At 37.8% G+C, this 19,152-nt stretch overlaps 1 protein-coding gene across 1 annotated transcript in view; it reads right to left on the bottom strand.

Annotated features, from left to right (window-relative positions):
* Positions 1 to 16,429, bottom strand: part of NTNG2 (netrin G2) — a 1,345,571-nt gene extending 1,329,142 nt beyond the window's left edge. The window contains exons 1-2 of the mRNA XM_044058624.1: positions 15,854 to 16,429; positions 11,186 to 12,134 (exon numbers count right to left, since the gene is read on the bottom strand). Coding sequence (XP_043914559.1) covers positions 11,186 to 11,419 — 234 coding nt within the window. The 5' untranslated portion in view covers positions 11,420 to 12,134; positions 15,854 to 16,429. The remainder of the gene's footprint in view (positions 1 to 11,185; positions 12,135 to 15,853) is intronic.
* Positions 16,430 to 19,152: the final 2,723 nt, after the last annotated feature.

Here is a 19,152-nt window from a genome sequence, read left to right as displayed (position 1 = left end):
TGATACTTTTTCTCTGAAAATTCTTTCTTAGCTCTTTTAATTTTTCTTAGCTCTCATAGAGCCTTTCTACCCAGGCCTCTGTTGAAAATGGGCCTAAGTGCCCAGTCGGACCATCCCGGAAAACAAAAAGACAACAAATAAATTAATTAATTCATTACGTTTGTTGACCACAACTGTGAAGTGAGCCATGAAGACCTCATTTCAGCCATAGCCCAGGTGTTACAGATAAAAAACTTAGAAAAATAACTGCATAATCTAAAACATGACACAATATTTTATTTATTTATTTATTTATTTATTTTATTTATTTTAAATTTGTTAACCGGGAAAGTCCAACTGGACACAGGTCCATTTTCAGCGGAAGCCCGGAGAGAAATGTACAAAAACAAGTGTAAATACAGTGAAATTATTACAGTGAGTTATCACAAACTGAGATTTGACAATACAAGGCAGTAACACGTCTAGTGGACAAATGGAAATGTATGACATACAAAATAGTATTAATGAATTAATAACTTTGCTACAAAGAAATAACTTAAAGTACTACAAAAAAAATGACACAGAAATTAAACCAGCCAAGTTAAATTTAAATTATTTTTAGCACATCCATTCAGAATATTGATTAGAGAGGCTTCCTATTATTTACAGGCAGGTTACGAATGACTTCATCAGAACTCCATTGTTAAATGTGGGTTTACTCTGACCACTGGGAAAAAAGCCTCTGATACCCAGCATACTTGGTGTCATTTTCCAGAATGAAATTTGTGAATGGTCAAATTCTAACTGGGGAAGTAGTGAAATGGTGCTGACCACAGTGCAGCAATCAGCATAAACAGATGAGATGGAACTGGAGAGGGTGTCTGTATCTTACAGAGAACAAAAAGCAATTTTACTATGAAGAAAGCAATTACAAACACACCTGGGGGAAAACAGATTTGGATGAAAAAAGCAGTAGCCATCAGTGCTTTTGTATTTTTATTGTGTCCAGCAAAACTGTACAAAATACGGGCACATTACAAGCACACAAAATTACTTGTAGTAATGCACGACTTTAATAAGAGTAATGAAATGTACACCCACCATTATGGACACGGTTCTTGGAGCTTTAACTCGTTCACAGGGAAGGTACATTTTTTAAATGTTTTAACTGGGCAACTGAGTATACTGCTTTGATTGATATATAGGAATTGCTGCTAAGAAACATTATGAATTTGTTATCATACTGGGCTGTGTGGAAAAGGCATCAGTGCAAAAACAGAAAAGCTGGCAGGTTCCAGAAAATGGAATGAGATTTCACAAGAATAAGTGTCCTATAGTCAGGATAATGCTGCAGAACAGCTTTGTTTTAGCATATACATAATTAGGTTTCTGCTGTTAGATAGTGATTTTTTTCTGTCTAACAGAGACAGTTTGTGACACTACAAGATCTTTGTTCTGGACTGGAGACTCCTGCACCATCCTTTCCTGGACTGGTATGCTAACATTTAACTGTATAACCATAAAACCTGCAGCAGAGGTGGCCTGTAACACTGCTGGACCTCAGCTTCAAGGATAAAAGGTAGTTACAGACATGTTTAATGGATACTCCAAGTACCTGTACAATCAGTTTAAAATTCTGCACTTGTATTCGTCACCACAACACTGCACAGGCACACCTGGAAGAGAAATTACGTCATCACATCACTGCACAGGCACACCTGGAAGAGAAATTATGTCACCACAACACTGCACAGGCACACCTGGAAGAGAAATTACATCACCACAACACTGCACAGGCACACCTGGAAGAGAAATTATGTCACCACAACACTGCACAGACACACCTGGAAGAGAAATCACATCACCACAACACTGCACAGGCACACCTGGAAGAGAAATTACCAGTCAGCAAGATTAGTGTCATCACCCTGATGGCATTTAGGACTGACACCGACTAAATCTCATTGGTCCTCAATTAAAAAAAATAATTGTCTAATTTTTGGGCCCATAAGATCCTACTCCCTACCTTTTCTAAGCCAGATCCAAAGAATCCTCTTCTCTTATTTAGGAATCAATCTTCCACTAACAGCAGTTCAACGGCCCTGCAAACCATCTCCAACAAAATATGTAGGTTTATCATCAATGTGATATCCAAGAACATCACTGTCATTCCACAACCAAAGCAAAAACGCGTCTCATACAACAAGGAACAGTCCTCCTGCTAGATTGCCATACAACAGAGAGCAGAGATTCTGCTAGGTTACAATACAACAGAGAGCAGATCTCCTGCTAGGTTCCCATACAACAGAGTGCAGATCTCCTGCTAGATTCCCATACAACAGAGAGCAGATCTCCTTCTAGGTTCCCATACAACAGAGAGCAGATCTCCTGCTAGGTTCCCATACAACAGAGAGCAGACCTACTACTAGGTTCCCATACAACAGAGAGCAGACCTACTGCTAGGTTCCCATACAACAGAGAGCAGACCTACTGATAGGTTCCCATACAACAGAGAGCAGATCTCCTGCTAGGTTCCCATACAAAAGAGAGCAGACCTACTGCTAGGCTCCCATACAACAGAGAGCAGACCTACTGCTAGGTTCCCATACAACAGAGAGCAGACCTACTGCTAGGTTCCCATACAACAGAGTGCAGACCTACTGCTAGGTTCCCATACAATAGAGAGCAGATCTCCTGCTAGGTTTCCATACAACAGAGAGCAGATCTCCTGCTAGGTTCCCATACAACAGAGAACAGACCTACTACTAGGTTCCCACACAACAGTGAGCAGATATCCTGCTAGGTTCATTACTTTTTAAACTTTTAAAGTTTGATACATTCTCCCAGCTTAATTGCTAAACGTACCACTAAAATACACTCTAATTACCTTAGTTCACAAACTGGCCTAGTTCCACTCTTACACAAACAACAGTTTCTCTATTCTAGCTCCCAAACTCAGCCAGTCACTTAAATTCTTTACTTACTTCTCGGATGTCCAGAATTTTGTGGAATGTCTCTGATTTTGCCTCATATTTTCCTCTCCCTTGTATTTTTTTTTTGATTTTCTGGTAAATAACTGAGGATTAAAGTCAATAAATTATGCCAAACATTAGAGTTCCATACCTCATGTTGTTCAGAAAATACATATTAATGTTAAATCTATTTTTCTATTAACTTTAAGCAAATTAGAGTAATATTTAAATTTTACCTGATTTTGGGCCTTTGGACCCGTGTTATTTTTAACTTTGTCTAGATTTCTTAAACAAAGAAGAGAGGTATGCTTCCCTCCCACCCCAACAATTATACAAAATCCTTCTGCACCAAGTTCAGAACTCAGTTTAAACTGCCTGATTCCAAACGAGCCTAAAACAAGTGTTCCCCTATACCATATCACCTAACCTCACATCCCCTCAAAATGGATGCCTCAGCCTTTATGCATATTGTATCTCTCTCAACTCAATAAGAGATCACCCCTAGTCATATTTCCCCACCCCACACCTCTTCTTTTTTCTGAATCCATTTCATTGTATTGTATGTACACTTAACGATACTGTCCATAGATACTTATTAGTTTATATGTTTTTCACAGCTTTGCATATACAGCATGACTTACTCTATCACCTTACTTAACAACCTGTTACTTGTAACTGTGAACTTATTACTTTGCATAAGTGTCTCTCTAGGATGAATCTAAAATTGGTCAAGTATGATCATTGTTTAAAACAAAAGAAGTATAAATAAATAATCCTGAAGTAATGATGCTGAATTTTGCCCCAGTAATAAAGACGGAGTCTGACTCAAACAATATTACATTTCAATGCTATGCTTTCCAGTGATGGTGAACTTTTTGGGTTGGGCGTGTCAAAACCTCCTGGCACAAAATAATTCAATAGACACACATAGGCACACGTAGACACACACACACACACATACACACACACACACACACACACACACACACACACACACACACACACACACATGAGCAACGAATGCAAAAGCAGTGTCTTTGGTAACTTTGATGTTGGTGATTGCTGACGTCATAGCAGGCCTTAGGCATAGGCAAACTAGGCATCCGCCTTGGGCACTGCTCTAGCAGGGGTGGTTTTCTAGTATTTATTTGTTTATGTATTGCAGTAAAGAAGTGGTTTCTTTAAAATACATTCAATGAATACAGGCAAAAAATGAAGACTAATACAAACTGTGAGAAAAAGAAAGAAAACAATAATATGGATGGTGTAGGTGGACCAGGATGGGGAACTAGGTGGTGTGGGGAGGGGCACTGTGGAGCCCTTTTTGCCTAGGGCACCAGTTGACCTAAGGCGGGTCCTGGCTGACATGTTACACAAAACGTCTTGGCATGTGTTACCTTTGACATGTGTGTCATAGGTTCACCATCACTGCAAGTTTAGTCACTTATCTCAGTTTCTGACTGCACACAAACATAATCACACGAAAAGTGAGTTACAGCTTCTAGTGTCATGTCAGGGAGGTGTCATTTCATTCTGATATGTCCAGAGAGGGATATCCCAGAGAAGTAGGTATTTAAAACTGAGGCATGTTCTATATGCATTGAATCAACACACACACACACACACACACACACACACACACACACACACACACACACACACACACACACACACACACACACAATGACCATATCTCTGCATACACGTTGTTACTTGACCCCTTGCATGGATAAAAATGTAACAATGTAAACTTGAAAGACATCATCTATTTATCTGATCATTCCTTATGTTACAACATTTGGAACTAATTTTTGATGTGACAGTTTAAAAATGAGTACGTACTATGTTCACTTTCAAGTAACATCAAAATGGTAGGTTATCACCAACTGTCATTTCATGCAGCACATTTTAATTGATTATTATTTTATTCTTAGACATGTTTATAAGGTTGCAAACTGAAAAAGGAATATATAAAATATCACATGCGCTCATTTTCAAGAAACAATGAGACTCTAAAAGCAGGAAAGATACTATGAAAATAAATACACTTTTCACGAAGGCACAGAAAGAATGGAAAATATAAAAGTTCTCCTTTATCACAAACAAATCTGAAAAGCTTTAAAACAGAGATGACAGTAAGGAAATGCAAGCTTGGAAGCTATTCATCATAACATTATGTACAAGAGGAGGGGTATTAAATTCAACAAATGACCAGTAGTTATTTTATGCATGGGTAAAATAGTTTCTAAACAAGTAAATAAGAATAAATAATAAACAGGGATGAGTAATAAGGTTATACAAATAAAAGTTAGTCCTACAAAATGAGTAGCGATTCATACACATCCAAGTATTTTTTCAACTTTTTCCTGTTACATAAATAAAATGGTTAACTATGAAATAGCACATTTATGTTATAAAACTATTGTGACATTTCTTTACCCTTTGTTAGGCTACTGGCAGCTGTACAATATGAATGAGTTGTTCCACAGTTGCTATCCTTTAGGTGTGTGTGTGTGTGTGTGTGTGTGTGTGATGTATATACATAGACACAAAACTACCATTTCTACAAGACTACTTTGACAGTCTTTTGAAGGTATAGCAGGTGTTTGCTGTGATATTACAGTTCTATGCCTACACCTGTTTCTTGGTGTCACATTTAACTATCTAATACAAACATCATAGATCCGATGTAATGTCATTGATTTTACTTTTATTATACTATATTGAATAAAATCAAATTAAAAATTAATACAACCTATTTGAGTTGTATATATGTCCTTCTGATGTTGGGCATTTACTCTGTAAATGTAAAAAGAAGTGACAAACTTAAATTTATTTAGTGGGGACATCAATCTGTACTTCAACTCACCTATTAATTATAGTTAAGCAGTTGCATCAATTGAATTCAGTGTAACTTACTGAACACAAAAAAGTTCATGTTTCACACTCATGTTAAGTTCCTTAATTACATATTTGTGATGAGACTGAAATGTTCTTTCAATACACTGGATACCACACCTTGACAGATGTACTATCTAGAATAACATGTTCTAGTTCTACTGTGAGCATACTTAAAACCTCAAAAAATAAACAAAAAAATGGTATATGGCTTTAACTTGGTGCCCAGGAAGCTATTCACTTTATATGAGATATAAGTGGTCTGCACAACAACAAATTTTATCTGTGTATGACAGATACACCAGAACCTTTTCTATAAAATAGACTGACAAGTGGAACGTTACTATTTAAAATCAGTAGCTAAATTAATGCACGCAGTCATACTCAGATACACAACATACATCTATATCTATCTATACAGACACAGAGACATAGACACACACACACACACACACACACACACACACACACACACACACACACACACACACACACACACACACACACACACACACACACAGCTTACTAATGCTGTTTTGTTACACCTTAGATAAATAGTTTATGTGTACTACCTACAGGTTTTTTAGCTATATGCCTGTTTAGCATTGTCTGATTTGTCCTGATTTACGTTTTATGGGTCAGAACTGCATTTCCCTATATATATTGGTCTCTTACTTGATGTGAAAGTATTTGACTGAAGGCAGGCATCACTTTCTAATATTTTTATGCTACAGACACAGCAGCACCAGTGAAATTCAATGTGTAGAAATTGTGACTTTCTCAAACCAGACTATAATTAATTTACTTTTGATCAGATTTTTTTATGTCAGCAATTAATGTACATCTGCAAATGTTATTACAAATATGAATGTAATGAGGTTTTCACTTTTTGTCTTTACTGCTAGAAATATTTTTATTGATGTACATTAATCTCACAGCAAATCATATCAGAGAAATAGTGCAGGTATCAATACCTCATAAATCAAAATACAAGTAGGCTTGCACTGTTTCACTTGATTATTTCTCTATAATATACTGGTGTAATAATACTAGTTTTCTACTCAGCAGTTTTTTTCTGATATGGTGCCTTTATGTGCTTCATGTCTACCACAAATTACTATGTACTGCAAATCTTATATAAAGTGATTACTCCAGTCTTTCTCATGTTTCCCAGAATAGTCACTCAAATTCTCCAAAGGAACAAAAATATATCACAGGAAGACAGGGACTGAGGCTTAGCAATGAGAGCAAAATACATGCTACAAGTTTCTCTTTTAATATGTAGCAAGTATATAGGAAGCTCCCGTTACACAAAAGGGTTTTACTCCTGGCGTGGTTTGTCTAATAAAAAGGCTTTTCTAGTGTGAGTGGGGTACTTTAACTGCACTGCTGTGTAACTCCCATGTGAATCATCCTTACCACCACCCTGCTGCCTTCATTTGCCTTCTGTGTGTTTTAGGTATTCTCTGTGTGCCGAAATGCAGCACAACATCCTCTGTTACAGTCATTAATATTGTGCTGCAGATGTAAGGATCATTGTTAGTAATTTTTATTTTGTTTAATGTACCACATCAAGAACAGACAGATGAGAAATTAAGGAGCCAGAAACCATATAGTATATAATGCAAAGGCTTCTGTCCCAAATGCTGTATATGTCAGACTAGTTTGTGGATCAAAGGATCACTATGAAATGGGATCTCATTTTTTGGGGGGTTGGTTCAGCTTATTTTGGCAAAATAGCTAATGTATTAAAAAAAATTGCTTCTCAGTCTATGACAGAGCACATTTTGAGAAGGATTCTGTCTTATCCAGGTGCTGTTATTTTCTGGAAGTATAGAACAGCAGAACCAGTGTAGAGAAAATTGTACTTTAATTGTAGCATAATTTAAAATGTCAAGATACCATATTAGACAGTGCAGACCATCCCAACCAAAATATACATTATAACTAAAACAGTGAGGCACATTATGGTTTAATATGTCATTACAAAACAACACCTGGTAGCATGTATTCTGTTTATAGTGGTTACTCATTATAGCATGGGATCTCAAAACTCCAGCAAGTGGAAAACTAATTTAATAGCAAAATTGAATTCATTGTTGAAAAACTACAGAGCTGAAAATGAGGGTCTTGGCACAGCTATTTTATTTTCACTCAAAATTAAATTTTGCAACACAGTGAGAGAAACAAGTAAGAGGTTTGGCAAAATGAAGAAGTCATACTGGCCAACAGCCTGTCAGTACATCAGAACGAGTCATGCTCCAAGAGTCAGAATTTGTGGTACTAAAGTACACCTCAACAAAAGTGCGTTATAGAAAAAGGAGCAATGTGAGAAAGGCTTATTTTGACATGTAATAGTGAAGTATTCATTAACAAAAACAATTATACAAATAAAGTAATTGATAATCTAAGATATCTTTCTGAATTATTATTGGTCACAAAGTTAGTTACTCTAAAATAGTGGATTATGCATTTCATACAAATAGCACAGAAGCATAGTTTGGCGAACACTGTTACCACCGTAAGAAGTAACTTCCATCATATGAGTAAAAATGATGCCTAAAAAAACAGACTTTGTTAAATATCTGATATTTATGCGATATTTTATTAAGCATGCCAAAAATGTAAAAATGAACAATGCATTAAAGATGGTTTCTGTCTAATGAGTTTTCAAGAGCAAAAGCCGAGCAAAAGTCTTCAGTACTAAGTTAAGGATCAAATCTGGGTTTTAATATTTTATGTGGATGATTGAGCACTCCTCTTAACTGTCCAGATTTTCGCAGAATATCCAGGTTTTTGCATCATATTTTTGGTCTGTTTTTCATAAATTGCGGTTTCATGGCAAATTAATGGCAAAACATTAAAGATCGAAGCTAGAAAATAATGACAGACACGTGCGTTTCAGACTTCATACCCTTCAGAAAACTGATGCTAATGCAAAACCTGTTACTCTATCAATTTTCTAAGTTTGTAAGAGCAATATTTTAAAAATGTCACTGTTTTTGAGCCGTTGCCCCACTTTTACTCATGACTTTGTCCAGATTTCTTGCTCTAAGAGGTTGAGAGGTATGTGATTGAGTATTATAGTTATACTAATCGAGGAAAACCTAAATTGTTCTTTACGTATTATATGTACATTCAGCGGGCTCTGTACAGGAGAATATATCCAAATAAGTAATCCATAGACAGACATCAGGGCATTTAGATGGATTGCAAAGACAACTGATATGAAAACAGAGATAGATATTAATAAAGCAAAAAAGTCAACCTTATTGGTTTAACATAGTATCTTAAGGCAGAATATGACTGTAAATCTCAGATTCCTCCAAACCAACAGCAAGTGCATATTAAACAACATTATGAACTGCAAATATTAACAGATAATGTGTATCCATGTAAGACAGAAAGAGAGACATGCGCATACATGCATTTCAGCAAAGCTAGACTTAACTCCATATCTAATTTCCTCTTCTACAGAACAGCCAAAGAGCTGCATGAAGACAGCATGGGGTTCATGACTCCCATATTGTTATGCTATATGCAGGAAATGGAAACAAAGCATACAAGTAGGATAATTAAATAAAGTAGTTTGTTAAATACTAATTTATGTCAATTAACTGTATGAGACATTTTCTTCAGAAATCAGAATTACTGTCTTACATTCTGTATCCAAATACATTTATGAATATCCTGCTTTGAACTTATGTTGCTCTTAGAATATCAGTATTTAAGTGGGTGTGCTTTATATTCTGGGGCTACATTAAATATAAGTGAACTGGCACCTACAATACGGGATAGTTTCTCTGACACAAACTGAAAAATAAAAATTATTTCTGGTACACTTTACAGTTATAAAAGCATATACAAAGTAGGCAAAAGGGATATTATGGTCTCACTGCTATGTCTGCTCTTGCAGTGATAGCAAGCAACAGTACATTTCAGTGGTATAGCAGCCTATGGTAATGCATACAATGCCATCACTGTAATTGAACATTGCCTCCCACACCACCACCGCCACACAACACACACAGTAAATTCATATATGTGGAAGTCAAATGCCATGCTTTGCAGCACAACTGTCATCCCCTAATGACACCTTCTAAGGACTTTATATCCCAGCGACTGTTCATTGCTGCCCTGCCTTCATGTGAGTGAGTTATTAGGGAAGATTATCTCACTCACACTGCTCTGGAATTACACCATCCACACCTACAACCCAGCAGACTGAATTCTTATATAACATCCTTCTGATTGCTACACTTTTGGGCATTATTAATTGTACTTAAGGACTTGAACATAACTCTATAATCGCTAGACTTTCCGTCAGGTTATATATGCTTCATCTATTTAGTCTCTCTCTCTGGCCTTTTCTCTCTCTTTAAATGGCTTCAGGTACATATGCTGCACCATTTGCCAGCCCCTTCTTCTGCACAGTCTCCACCTGATGTCACAGTGATCTTCACAACTCCTTAAAGTATTCCAGACTGGATCTCACCATGCGATTGCACAGTATGACATCACCACTTAGGATGACTTCTCTTCACACACCAGTATTTATATGTCTGTTTTATATACTTAACTGCCATACTATTTCATCTAGATAGCACTAACCACATCCTTTTTTACATTCACTACTAACTCCTCATCTCCAGTTTCTTTTTTCCTATAGATTTTTGTTCTGATTCACTCATTAGCCAACTTTAAACTATACCTTATGCAGCACATTTAACATTCTGCCATCATTTTGCCAGCTAAATATTTGTTGAAGTATTAACTCATCATCTATAGAGTTCACCCTCCTGAAGTCTCAGACCTTTATCATGATTCATTTCTGTTCTACAATAGCTCTTAACAACGAACCACCATATACAGTTAGAGAGGATTCCTACATTCCTCCTCTTAATTTGTTTAGGGACTACTGTAACTACAAATTAAAATCTAACTGCTCAAAGTAAACATGTATAATCAATTGTACAACCAGTATTCACTGAACTTTTGCATATGAAGTGTATGCAAAATTGTGAATACACTCAAATCGAGTCTAAGACAGAAAAATAGCGATACATGTTGATTCTGAAAAAGCCTTCCTTTTGTGATATTATGTGTATATTTACTGCTTACTTTTATAAGGCTAAAAAATTACAATTCAATAAAAGTGTTTGGTGCAGAGTCAATTTCTTTTTAAGTTCTTGAAACCTATATTCTGCTTCTTAAACCTCACAGAAAGAAGGAAGATGTGTAGACATCCAGAATCATTCCTTATGTAAGATAACAAACTAGGAAAAAAAAGTACATATGATAAAGGGGAAAGAAAAAGACAAAAAATAATGACTTACATGAGTACAGAAACTTGCAGGTGGATCTCCACAAGTGATCCCAGGAGGGTCTACATTCACTCTTGCATATTCCTTCATTGCCATTGGTTTTGGTTGGCAGGCATAAAACTCCAGCGATACACCATCCTCTCTTGACACACGGTACTGGCACACATCATACTGAGCCATTACTGATAGGAGGCAGTGCAAAAAAACCACAGTCAACTGCAACATGACTGCTGGGACCAAGTCCATGGTCCCAAGGTCAAGGTGTCAAATAGGGTCCTAGAAGAGGCAGCCACTGACTGTGGAGTTACCGTCAAGCTCAGCATGGAAACAAGGTGCCATTCATCTGTTGTGACTATGATGCATCTTGACAAGAGCAAAGCAAATCTCCACTAAAGGTTATCTTTGGTTAGAATCCAAGTGCCTGAGAAGTTCCCAGGTCTTCAAATGTCTGTATAGTGAATGAGATTAAAACTGTATACTTTTTAAGTTAATGTCACTCACAGTTCTTCTGCTTTCAGCTCAGTGCCTAATTTTATTTTTGTTCTTTACTCAGAAGCACTGCAAGTTTTATAAGAGTATCACTGAATTAAACAGGTAGCTTCTGACTCTCTCTCTCTCAGTCATTCTCTTCCACTCTGTCTCTCTTTCTTGGCCTTTATTTCCTTCTCGCAGCACTAAAGTCTTCCAGTTTGGCATGGAGCTTCACATGTTACGTTCTGCCAGTATCGTAATACACGAACGTGCATTTTTCTTTACTTGGATAGAAGACATGATTTTTTTTCACTATAAGAAAATGCTGTATGCTGCTTAAGAAAGGCACTGATGAAGCAAGTTTCCAGTAAAAAGAAATTAGTTCCACTCTGAAAAGTGAAGTAACTGCTTCGGAAGAACAACTGCCACGATCCAAACAAATTAGTGCTTCCACTTAAAGGCTGGGGTTCTCATCCCGCAACAGAACCTGCTTTAAAGAAACAAGAAAAAGAAAAATCAGCAGGAAGATTCAACTAATCAAGTGCCTAATTAAGCAATTGATCTTAATAATAGGGAGAAACTGAGCCCCTAATGGGCTTTGCAAGCTCTTCAAAAGCGTTGTGGTTTGTTTTAACAGCAGATGCCTTCTCATGTCAGGTCAATGATTACTGCAATGACTCCCCGTGGGACTGTTCTGTGCAACTGTACCACACAGTTCATGCTAAATATTTCTGTCTGTATGACCCAGCTCCCCCAGAAAGAGGATTCTACCCTTTATGCTTTAGAGTTGACTTGAGAGAACAGCTAAGTGAAACATGCTGAGAGTTCCTGCTGCAGAACTAGACCCAAGGATACAATCAGTTTTTTCACAGCATTAAGCCCAATTCACACCACACTGTCCCTTGTGTAATAGTCAGCCTTGGAGAATGCAGCAGGAGGAAACCATCATTGCTACAGTAAACTGACAGCTTGCAATAGAAGTGGAATTCATAGTGTTTAACAAACCAAAACCACACAGTCCCACTTCTTCAGGTAACACAGAATTGAAGGAGTGCACCTGCTGTTCTACTAAACTCAACAGCTCACACATGATATGCACATGCACCACGATTTTACCTGCAAGTGAAGAACTGCCTGTTTCATAAAGAATCCTAACAACTCATAACTAAATTGTCACTGCCCTTCAGAACCAGAAAATTAAGAATGGATCAGTGTTTTTATCGCCACACTAAATGCAAAAATCATGTAAAAGCATTACAAATCCTTTCTCTGAAGCCTGTAAGATAGTGAAGTCCTATTCATCCTGTAAAAATCTGCAGGTTGTGGAAAAAAAAAACACAAACCTTTATTGCTTTTCTCAAGTACACAATTATGTAGACGTTTAGACTACTGGGTTTCGAATGGTGCTACCTTTACACCAGTGTATTTCTGAAATTTACTGCTGTCAGTTTCTTGTACTTTATTCCAAACCTGATTAAATAATGTAACAATTCTTAATGGTATCAGTCAAACAAATTGAACACCTAAGGAAATAACTCGTGAGGGTTCTCATTGTACTCACTGCACAGATAAATCCTTTGTAGATTGCCCTCACAGCAAAAACACAGAATACCCTATCTATCTATCTATCTATCTATCTATCTATCTATCTATCTATCTATCTATCTATCTATCTATCTATCTAATCTATCTATCCATCTATCTATCCATCCACCTTTCTCTCTGTCTAGCCATCTGTCTGTCTATCTGTCCATTAGTAGATTCATGGGTTCTAATTAAGATTGAGAGTATGGAGAAACTGAATCATATCACCTAGTATAGATGGGAGATTAAATGCTCCCATCAAGTACATACGTGTGTGTGTGTGTGTGTGTGTGTGTGTGTGTGTGTGTGTGTGTGTCACACCTTTCAAATGTGTCCGGTTTTGCCTCAGGAATGTTACTATGCCCCTCATGAAATATATGACTTCGTGCCCAAACCGCTGGAATTAGACACCAAGTGATGTTAGACATCGCAGTGACAGGATTTTTATTACTCAGGCAAAAATGTGAATATACAAGACACCTGTATTATTTTTTTTTCAGCAAATAACACCAGCAAGTTTTAAAATGTCCCGCGGTCTACTCTATTGACCCGTACTAATTTCAGACTGGTCCTCGAGTCTTAAACAGGCTGAGAGAGATGAATTGATATGAAGTGTTTGCTAAAGTGTAACACTGTAACAAGCAAAAGAACCTTAGCTAAAAATGAAACGTAACAAGCAAAAGAACCTTAGCTAAAAATGAAACATTGTAACAAGCAAAAGAACCTTAGCTAAAAATGAAACACTGTAACAAGCAAAAGAACCTTAGCTAAAAATGAAACATTGTAACAAGCAAAAGAACCTTAGCTAAAAATGAAACATTGTAACAAGCAAAAGAACATTTCCTAAACTTTCGGAAATGTGGAGTAAGATTGTATTATGTGGTGCAAACACAGAAAGTGTCGCTTTGCTAATCACGGGGTTAGATAAAGTATTTCAGTAAAATTATGGGTGTTCGTCTGTCATCCAGTTATAAATTAAAAATTACAGGGTAACTTCAGGCAGGAACTAAATTTTTAAGAACTAAGAATCAGGGGTATAACTCCCAGTCCCCGCCCCCCATCCCCAAACTGCGATGAGACAGCAAACTGACAGATTTCCCTAAAAACCTTCACAAAGTTAGAATTCATAAATACCAGGGGATCTGGCGTTCCGTTGTGCTTCCTCTAATTTCCACATCAGTATGTGTGAACTGATCGGTCTCACCTCTGTAGATTAAAAATGAGACAAGATGCAAACTTCTCACAGAAGTGCACAGATGTGAGCCTGCCACTGTTTGTGTGATCACACCATACTTGTAGCAAGTCTCAAAACAACATTTACTGAAAATTTAAGGAGAAAATAGAAAGTAAAAAAAGAAAAAAGATACCCTGTACAGGATTTTAGAACAAATCCATTCACCAAAGACCAAAAAGAATGGATATAACTGCCACTAATTTTTTAAGCATAAGTACTTAGGAGTCATCAGAGACTTGACAGCTAAGTTGATACAACTATCAAATTAGATTTGAACTGAATGTTACTTTTTTGTTCTTCTAGCCGTATTATATTAACACAGCGTGAGACTTCTTAAATGGCAAAGTAGAAATCAGTAAACCAAGTGCTGATGTGTTATTCTGGGCTCTCAAACAGTTCTGGAAATGGACTCTAGAAGGTTAAACAGACTGTGTGTGATAGGCGTGTGTGTGTGTGTGTGTGTGTGTGTGTGTGTGTGTGTGTGTGTGTTGGGGGTCGCACGGCAAGTTAAAAGAAAGTCCTGCAAAACTAAAAGCAGCCAAGACCCATCAATTCGTGTAAGACCCCCATCTAAAGTTCTAGACAGCTTTTGTAATTTTTCTCGAGGGAGAAGGACAAGATCACCTTACGCTTCCTATTTGCATCCGGTGACAATTGAAATATTTAAAATGTAAATACTGCAAAGAAAAATCTCCTTTAAATGCCTGGCATTTAAACATTTAAAAGTAAGACGCGCATCCGCTGCAGATGGTTTCAGAGACTGAAATGGATAATATCTCCCAAGTGAAAAGGTGTGTGTGTGTGTGTGTGTGTGTGTGATTCTTGCAAAATGTTGTTGCAACAACTGCTTTTACAAACACACACGCTCATATTTTAAAAAGTCAGTATAACAACAGATTTTGCATCAACATTCATTTTATGAGCAATAAAAAGTATGAAACTGCAATGTCTAGAATTATTGATTGACTGTAATCCTTTCTGATTTACCAGAAAAATTACGAGGGACACGATAGAAATACTTGGCAAAATCAGTAACAGTTAAGGTGTGTCACACACACACACACACACACACACACACACACACACACACGGTCCCTCATGTCCCCTCGGATAATAACTCGGGATATGCAGGGTTCGATGCAGTCACCCTCACTGACTGGAATTTAGTGAGAATAGCCCACAAGGCGCATTGCTATTTGTATAACTGCATCCCAAAGTGATGTCAAAGAAAGTGTATAACTGTTAACCACAGTGTCCATACAGTCCCCGCTGTTAAAAAATCATAGCTTAATCTACTGGTTGTTATACAGAACAGACTGATGGTTAAGTTTCCCTTTAGTTGACTGTATCCACAAAGACGAAGAATTAAGACATTAAAACAACAAGCTCACCCTGAAGTCCGAGTTCGGGGCTGGGAACCCCCAGACTGACATCTTTCCAAAACACATCCAGCCGCTGCAGCGGCTCGCAGAACCGGATTAGCCCTCTTGCCACTTGGTCCGGGAAATTCACCCCAGGGGCACACACCGTGCACCTGTCTCGTGCCTGATCTACAGACAACGCATGAGACCTCCTGGCACCCACATATGCAATGTCTGGAGCTCGCAGTTACGGACCCCACTAAAGTCGGAGTGTGCAAGGTTTACCTTAGGTTTCAGCTACAAGATGCCGCCGTGCACCTGTCCGGCGTCCAGTAGATTCTCGTCAGTCTGCAACTCGTTACAAGTTAACTTTCTCCTGATGCTCTCGTTTCCCCCTTCAGCGTTTTTTTGTTTTTTTTTTGCTTTAGAACTAATGACAACCCATTTTGCAAGGGGGTCAACTTGTAACAGCAACTCTATTTGCAGCCCAGTAGCCTCCCCTACCGAACTACCTCGTCAACTTAATACAGTGGCTAAATCCGTTTGCCATCACTTTCAATCACCATCTGAGCTTTTATCTCAGTGCTTGAGCCGGGCTGCGTAACTTCCTCTGTAGCTTTAAGACACCATCCCACCGCAGCAAGCCTGAGCGCCGAGCAGCTTCTTAAAGGTGCAGCTGAGGGCGCAGCAGGGTGTCTCGGGTCCTACCCAAGGTAGGGGGAGCGCCCGTGCGGTCATCGGTCCACAGCCGGTGTCAGAAGGAGAGTGGCCCTAACCAGCAAAAGGGGTTTTAACCTAAACCAAACACACACACACACACCATCCCTTCTTAACAATTTTCTTTGAAGGAAGACAATAATGAGCTAACCACAAAGGCATGGAATAGTTATTAAAATAATGCATCAATAACTGTTTGAGCAGTGTGCATATTTTTACAGGTCACGGAGGATTTGACGGCTTTCTTTAGTGCATGGATACTCAGCACTTTCCTTGGACAAACATACACACTGCACTAACACGTTGCTTAGTTATAACAACTTACTAGATAATTTTAATATTAATTTCAAGGTGGGCTAAACATTTGTCAATGTATATTAAAACAAACTGAAACGAGCACACCTTCTGCTGCCCATCCTATTAAATTCAAGCTGTGTAAACTGCCATCTAGTTTTCACCATGTAAAAACAATAACATTTAAAACAAAAACCTAGTGTAGTATTGTTTCTAACTCAGACATATTTGAGTATGTGGATTTTTTATCAAATAGAAATACCATCTCACATTTAATGCAGCATTTAATGGATTACAGGGACTGGAAAGGACTGTGAGCCATATATTATAAACAGTTCATTACAAATGTTATTAGGTAAATATAAGCAAACACCATGTGTTTAATACTGATGTTATAGAAGGACAACCGACTTATTGTGGTTAAAGGATGCTGTTGTAAGAATAATAACGTCTGAAAGCCAAAAAAGGATGACTTGGCCTAGCCTGTCTACTCACCTTCAGGTTTCTTGGTCAAACTGTTGATCCAAGGCAAACTTCACTAGAAATATCTCTTGTATGCATTACTAAATACATTGCCAGCATTCTCCTTACAGACATGCTTCTACGTTTTCATTGGCATCTCTAAAACAAAACAAATAAATAATCTTACTACCTTTGGCTGATACCCTCATTCCCTCTAACTGCTACAGATTGACCCCAAGACTATGCACCAATTTCCTCTAACTACTGCACACTACCCCAACCCCATGCTACATTTCTCATGTCACACTGTGCCCCATTTTGTCCTTGGAAAACTGTTTATTTGATGGATAGCAGCTTCTTGGGTTTAGTGATTTCTTTGAAGAATTTGATAATTTGTATCTTAAGTCTGATTTTGTGGTAGAGGCTTTGCAAGAATAGAATAGGGTAGTACTAGGCTAACTGCCCTTCTCGGCCATTTTAAATCTAGTCAATTGCCCCAAGTCAGAATCAATCCCTCCACCTTGTGTTTGTAAGGTGAATACCTTAACCATTATGCCGACTATTAATTATGACTGATTCATAGATTAGATTGATAGATTAGTACTAAGCTCACTGCCCTTGCAAGCCATTTTTAAGCCTAGCCAACTATCCCTTGTGAGACTCAAACCCTGCACCTCTTGTTTGTAGGGCAAACACCTTAACCATTAGGCCACCCTCCCAACCAAATGGTAGGGTCTGAGAGCAGTAGCTCATAAGTTCATATATTAGTACCAGGCTAACTACTTTTGTGGCCCATTTTAAGCATAGCCAATTACCCTATATGAGAATCAAACCCTGCACCTTCTGTCTGTAAGGTAAACACCTTAACCATTATACCAACCTCCCACCCCACTGTATTCATATAAAATCTGTGGGTCATGTCTGTGTATAGCCTGTGCTGAAAACAGGGCCGACTTAACAACTGTGAGGCTCTATTTGGATAATTTTGGTGGAGCCACCTAAATACCACCCCCCCCCCACATACCACTCCACATCCACCCTCAAACTCTTCTACCCACTGGCCTCTTGGGTTTAAAGCTATTTCAGATTAGGTGTCAAGAAAGTACCTATGTCACTGTTTAAATTGTGATTTAATAAAGATGTTAAAATGAATATTTGCTATTACTGTGCATTAAAAGTAAAACAGTATGTTTATTTATTAGGTTATATTTTGTCAAAAAACATTACAACAAAAGTAGACTATCAGCTTTTCTTGGAAATGTTAAGCATTCTACAGACACACCCTACACTACTCTAAGGGAAGCTCATCTGAAACATGAAACCTGGGAAAATCGTCGAGACATCACAGTCCCCAACTTTTGCCTCCCATGCCCCCTGTCCTCAGATGTCAGGAAGAGCAGGCCAACTGAGTCACAGGGGACAAGCCTGATGTTTTTTGTGTGATGGGGGGGGGAGGGGTTACAAAACAGCATAATCCTGTTTAAAATCTATTATACATTCTCACCTTATAACACCCCTTTCTTTTTTTATGGGTTTACAGTCACTTCCTGAACTTGCTCTGAATTAATAGAATCCCTTGTCCAGTTAATTCTCATACCTTGCTGCAATCACAGTTTCTAGAAAACTACATGCTCAAACCCCCCCATAAAACCATTGAACTCCCCATGATACTTAATAATAATAATAATAATAATAATAATAATACAACAAAAAACTACCACTACTAATTATTACTAATATTATTATTATAAATAATCTTAGGCTTGCCTTTAGGAAAGGCATTGCTCACACAAACCGCCTAACTTATAACTATTCTGGAAAGTTTATTTATTTATTTGCCAAGCTTAAGTGGACTA

The sequence above is a fragment of the Protopterus annectens genome, chromosome 16.part0, assembly GCF_019279795.1.
Source record: "Protopterus annectens isolate FY-2018-M chromosome 16.part0, PAN1.0, whole genome shotgun sequence".
Classification (NCBI taxonomy): Eukaryota; Metazoa; Chordata; order Ceratodontiformes; family Protopteridae; genus Protopterus; species Protopterus annectens.
Note: the sequence above shows the minus strand (reverse complement) of the source record. Positions and strands in the feature narration are given on the sequence as shown.